Source organism: Eurosta solidaginis, chromosome 4 (assembly GCF_040869045.1).
Source record: "Eurosta solidaginis isolate ZX-2024a chromosome 4, ASM4086904v1, whole genome shotgun sequence".
Classification (NCBI taxonomy): domain Eukaryota; kingdom Metazoa; phylum Arthropoda; class Insecta; order Diptera; family Tephritidae; genus Eurosta; species Eurosta solidaginis.
In genome coordinates this window covers 249,018,520-249,024,860 of record NC_090322.1, presented here as the reverse complement: position 1 = coordinate 249,024,860, position 6,341 = coordinate 249,018,520, and the positions used below count along the sequence as shown (strand labels likewise).

The following is a 6,341-nucleotide window of genomic DNA, read 5'->3' as shown; positions in this document are numbered from 1 at the left end:
TGTGTCTGCATTGCGGGAGCCATGCGAACATGCCCGACGGCAGCAATAGAGGTGCTGCTTGAGTTAACGCGTCTACATATAATAAATGAGCAAGCAGCCAGGAGTACTTTAGTAAACATAGCTAAAGAGGGATGTGGAAGAGGCAAAGTGATACAGTCACGGAGCATGGCGAAGCAGCAGGAGCAGATTCCACTTATCCAACTTCCCAGGGATGACACGAAACAATAGGGAACAAGTGTAGTGGGACACCTCCAGGATTGAAGCGCTTCACCAGGAACACACTATAATATGGTCCACCGATGGCTCGAAAAAACCGGAGGGCATAGGAGTGGGGATCTTCGGCCCCCGAACCAAAATATCCCTGCCACTCGGAAAATATCCGAGCACCTTCCAAGCCGAAGTTGTCGCCATAAGCCGGTGTGCAGAGATAAATTTACAGCGGGGATATACCAATGAGAAAATCGCTATACTCAGCGACAGTCAAGCTGCACTCAAGGCATTATCTTCAGCTGAGATTAAATCAACAGTCCTTGAGTGCGTAGAGAGGTTAAACAGTCTAGGAGTTAATAACACCATCCGGCTAGCATGGGTACCTGGACACAGAGGGGTAGATGGTAACGAGCGAGCGGACGAGCTTGCCAAGTTGGCAGCGGCCGGAAAGCCAATAGGACCCGAGCTTATGGTGCCAAAGACAAAAGAAGGCGTGCCTCAGAGAACAACACTGGCGCGAAAGTCCAGGACTTCGGCAGGCAAAGGCACTAATAGGAGAGTACAACTCAAAGCGATATAAGGCTATGATTAACCTCGCAAAAAGTAGCCGTAGGATTTTAACAGGTATACTCACAGTTTACTGTAGGCTAATGAGCCATATGCCTCTGTCGATTCTGTGATGTCGAAGATGAGCCTTCAGAACACATCCTGAAGGAATGTGATGCAGTCGCGACACGAAGACTTAGGATCCTAGGATCATCCAAATTAGAAAATAGTCACATACACTATCTGAAGCCGAGAACCATTCTGGATTTTCTCAGAGAACTCGGATTGGATGAAGTGTTGTAAAGAGAAACAATAGACCAATACGTCGTAGTGCTTAACCTCACAACATCTATCCATCTATCTATCTATGGGGAGTTCAAAAAATAAATAAAAACTTTTCGGCTACCTGTAAAAACAGCGTAATTGAAATTTTCTCAATATTTTATTCCAATCACCTTTGCGCAGTGGCTAATATTAAAACAGCTAATATACTTTTTTTGTTGCAAATATATGAGTTACAACAAACTCGGAAGGTTTATTCGACGGTTCGTTGATGCATGTAACGGGTAGGATTTTCAAGAAATACTTTCAAAAACTCAATTCCGCGTGGCAAAGACTGCAACTGGTCAGTAAAATCATACAATGGTGGAGATATTATATCATTAAACGATAAAGTTAAAATATTTCTTAATTCTATTTCAAACTCAGTTGTTGTAATAAGAGGATAATGAATCCCGCCTTCATAAGTAACGTCACGTACAACCTTGCGCACAATAATTCGATTTGATCGGCTAAGTAATGATGCCCGCATTTTACAGATCAACTGCCACAAATCGATACCATCTTTAATCACCGGCTCACAAACTTCATTTATACGTTTAAATAGCTCAAAAATATCTTCGCTTTTGGTACTGCCACATTCAAATGGAATTAAGTTTAGTTTCAAACCCATATCAAAAGCGGAATGTAAAATGTAATCAATGGGTTTCCAATGTTTTGATGCATATTTTTGTAAAGTAACGCTTTGAATAAAAAGTTCACTTCCGAGGTGATCTTTATCATCGAAAAGCAGTACGATAACAGAAGAAACCAGTTTTTTGTTGTAAAATTTAACTATTCCTTTGCTTTTCAACTGACAGTTAAGAATCCAATTCGGTAAATATGTACGAAAAAGCCCACGTAGGTTTTGTAAAAAACTATCCTTTTGGTATTGTTCAATTGGTAATTCATTAATTTGTTTCAGGGTTTTTTTAAGGACTTCAAGGGTGTCTTGAAAATTATTGATAACAAAACAATTTTTATAATTAAAACTTTGCCTGTATAATTCAACGCTTTTTTCGATACTTGAGGAAGATAAGTTTCCATTTTTTTGTAATGATATTCTTCGCCAATATTCGCAAGCGTTTTTTAACTTAGATTGCGAGCGAAGTTTTTCTAATCGGTCAAAAGGAAGATATGGAAATTGTGATGCTGAAGGCAATGCAAACGACTCGTTTGCATCTGATATAATATCCTGACAGCATTTACATCGTCGACATATTGGCGCATTTTTACTTATACTTGTTAGGCATTCATTATAATTTTCATCGGCAGTGAGAGATACTCGATGATTGTCAGACATATTTGATATTACACTGGGATCGTCCCCAAACTCATTGTTCTCAGCTTCACATTTCATGGCATCTGGTAAGATTAGTGATGCAAGGGGATGTATTAAAATGCGGTTCTCCAGTTGTCCTTGCCTAGCCACTTCACTTGTATAGTCACTGTAATCCATTGTGCAAGAATCTAAATGCGATTGTCGTCCGATGTGTATGATTCCAATACCATCCAAAGAGTCCTCGTTAGTTGAACGAGTTGAATTTGCTACAACGCTTTTTAACCTCTTTTCTTCACTTAGATAAGTGAGCCGCTTCGACACTTTCGGATTCGTAACATAATCATCTTTTTCCGAACAGTTTTTACTTTCGAAGGTAGGGGATGTGCCCTTTGTAGAGTCAAATTCGCGACTATCAATATTACTTGAAAATATTATAGATTCGTTCATAGCACAATTTTTGAACACAAGTGTATGTCTTCTCTTTGGTAATGGTAAGTTCGGAGTTAAGTGCTCAGTAAGCCGTTTACTGGAAATTGAGTTCCAAATGGGGCTTGTGCCTAGTGTTACCCCAAAGTTATTATTATCGTTCAATTTACTCTCGCTTCCCCTGGGACTCTTTTGATGATATTCCAGGTTTTTCATAAATTGCATTTCATTGCTTACATCATCGTCCTCTTCAACTTCTTTTTCTAAATCAACAAATTCTAAAAAAGAACGATGGGGTGTACCTTCAATTCGACGTTCACAATTACTAAACAAAGCAGCTTTTCTAGCTTCTTTTAGATTCAGTATAAAAGTATCGCTGATACCCATATCTTTATTGATTCTTGTTTCGTGATTATTGCTTTGTAAAACATAAACTGTGTCAGTATTTAAGGATTTTATATCTTCGTTAAAGTAAATAGTGTCTCTATTTTTATTTATTTTGATATTGGTTTGTGAATTTATATCCAGTTCAATAGTTTGGCTCGAATAACTACCAATTATATCTTTCATGTCAGATTGAATACTTGTAGACAGGCAATCTTTCGCTGTGTAAAAGCTCATATCTTCAACTACACATAGTGTTCTTTGTATAAAAGAACTGTCTTCATGGTGATATTCTACGGGTTCAATACGATTTCGTGGACTTATGGAACCCACTTTTTCATTATCAATAATACTAGTACTTAATGACATATCTTCACATTCAAAACAATTATATGCGTCTTTTATGTTATAAACATCAAATATCTTTGTTCGTTGCAATTTGATTGGTAATTCACCACTATATTTCTTTACACTGCTACGCGAAGTATCTTCAGAGATCTTAACCTGAGGCTCATTTGCATGACAATTAAGGCTTGTGTAATAGCTGCATTTGACAGAGTTATCACCATTTTGATCTGGCACGTTTTTTTCAGGAAACACAACTATTTTTCTGTCTCCAATCGCCGCATTTAATTGACGAAGATTCAGTTTTAAAGGCTTAGTTTTAAATTTCTTCAGAGGCAAGTTGGAAGATGATCTTCTTTCTTGTGAATTTTTATTCTGCTTTGCCATTCTAAGAGATGAAATAATGTTAGCACGGTCGTTATTCTCTCTTCCCGAAAGTGTTTCCAAATGTTTTTGCAGTGCGAAGCCTTTTCCAGATATAAGTCCAGGCCGATCTGTTATCGTAGAACTGTGTATGGGAACTTCCCGACGCTTAACATGATATATACAAATACTCATAGTAATCTCATTGCTAATAGATCGTGTCCCTCCAGCTACTTTTTCTGCACTTAGCAAACTATCCTCATAAGTACAATCCATTTCTTCAGGTATACTTGATGCGGCTTGTCTAGATGTTTTTTCATTCGTTGAAAAAGCGCTGAACATTGTGAATCAAACTAAAGCTGTAGTTACCCTCGAACGTACCATGGCGCAACGCAATCATTCCGCTATGGAACATACGTGCCAAAACCGTGTCAGCTGTCACGACCTATTTTAAGAATTTGCAATGTATTCGAAAACTCACCGACGTTCAAGGCACGTACGAACGTAGCCCGGAACGTAGAAATCAAAACAATTTTAATTTTTTCACTAAGAACGTGTCAGCTGATCGCTCTCTCACAAGACAGAGTTATATTCAATATTTTGTGTGCTATGTTTGGACAAATTGCAGTTAGTATACAAAAAGGCCTAATGATTGTTTAAAATTTTGTTGAAATATCCTAAAATTATTATATAAAATTGGAGGTTACAAATAAATGAACTAGAAATTCTTATTCAGTATTTGTTTCTGCCATTTGCACCATGAAAAATTTTAACTCCAAAAGTTGAAGTTTGCATAAGCATGCATGCAAACTGTTCAATGGCAACAGTGCTTTGTCGCTACGTGTCGCGTCGCTTAGTGTGCACGCACTTTTAAAGTGGACAATGTTATCCTGCACTTTTTCCGTCCACTTTAACTGAAGTTTAAGCCATTGTGAATGATAACTAAGTGTGATATCTTATCTGTCAACTGCCTGACAGGATGTTCAATATGGTTACTTTTAAGCGTTTTGACAGCGTGGCGCCTATCTGCAGCGGGTGCTAGAAAGAGATACAGAATGAGACAGCGATAGTCAATTACAAATCAGGTGATCCAATCACTTTGGACTTTTGACGTCTATGCAGAAGATATCACACTTAGTTATCATCAGAATCATAGTGTACCTATACAAGTGTGTTCACTAAGCGATAAACGTCAAAACTACAAACAGCCTCGCTCACCTGATGGAAATCTCAGGTCTAGAGTCGCATTTTTGGTCTCAAAGACAACATTTTTGTCTACCAATCGTCTCGACTTTTTCAATTTTTCAATCATTCGGCGCATTCGGTAATGGTATCCATTTTGAATTTGCTGTCATTCCGAATCCAGCGAGTTCCTGTCAGAATGCTTGACAGATAAGTCAACACACTTGTACTTTTACACTATGATCACAATGGTTTAAGCTGAGCTTAAGCGTCCGATCTGACAGGGTTAGACTCTAGTTAACCTATCAGTTATTTGCGTTCGTTCGAAATGGCGTCAAATATACCCAATAAGCATTTGAGCTCGAATACTATTAGAGCTCATGTTGCTAACTAGGCTTACTTCTAAAATCTCAAGAGTTGTGGCTCAACTCGAGAATCACAGCGTACTCAGCAAAAGAGGGAATTTTTTATAAAGCGAAAAATGCTATTACTTAAGTTGAAAATTTATAGTTCCCAACTTGTGGTTCTTTTACTGGACTCAAATGTAAAATTCCATACTACAGTATTTTCACGAAAATAAAAATATATAATTTATTTTTGATTAATTACGCTTCATTACTGCTATCAACCAGGTGTATATTTCTCATAATAAACAACTGTTGGCTTTGGTGGTACCACCTTGGGGATTTTTTTTCAACTCCACCTAAACTCGATATCTAATGTAGGATATCAACTGGAAAAATGTGTTAAATATTCATTTGAGAACTGTAGTTGGATGAATGAATGTGGATATCAACTCGAGAACTATCTGGTTTAAAAATAATTAAATAATGATCTTGGATATCACCTCCGGAACTAAATATACATATATCGCTGGAGAAAGTTTTTCTCCATATTTGTTGGGTAAATAAAATCCAGCTGTTGGCGTATCTCCAAATTATCTAAATAATAAAAAACCAATGTTGCCGCACAAAAAGGCAACCCTAAAAGCGGCCTTTAACTGTGACTGACAAACTGTGGAGGAGTTTAACTGGAGTTTAAATGACTAGAATTTAAGCAAACTTAGCTTTAGCTTAGCTTAACCAATTACTAAAGCTGGAGGCATTGGTGCTTTATCGGTAACCGTATCAGTAACATTATAACAGCTGATTCGACCTATCTTATGAGAATCAATGCAATCAATGCCGCTAAGGTCGTAACCGTATCGTGGCCAACCAATTGGGTTTTGGTGTACCGTCGTAACGATAAACAGCTGATTACGTTAGGGATACAGCGATACGACATA

General features: G+C 37.8%; 1 protein-coding gene across 1 annotated transcript; it reads right to left on the bottom strand.

Annotated features, from left to right (window-relative positions):
• Positions 1–1,245: 1,245 nt before the first annotated feature.
• On the bottom strand, positions 1,246–4,315 carry LOC137251271 (uncharacterized). Its single transcript, XM_067785582.1, has 2 exons — positions 4,244–4,315; positions 1,246–4,178 (listed from the first exon to the last, which is right to left on the bottom strand). Exon 2 carries the CDS (start codon positions 4,148–4,150, stop codon positions 1,292–1,294), a length of 2,859 nt encoding a protein of 952 aa, XP_067641683.1. The 5' UTR covers positions 4,151–4,178; positions 4,244–4,315; the 3' UTR covers positions 1,246–1,291.
• Between the last annotated feature and the right edge of the window lie 2,026 nt (positions 4,316–6,341).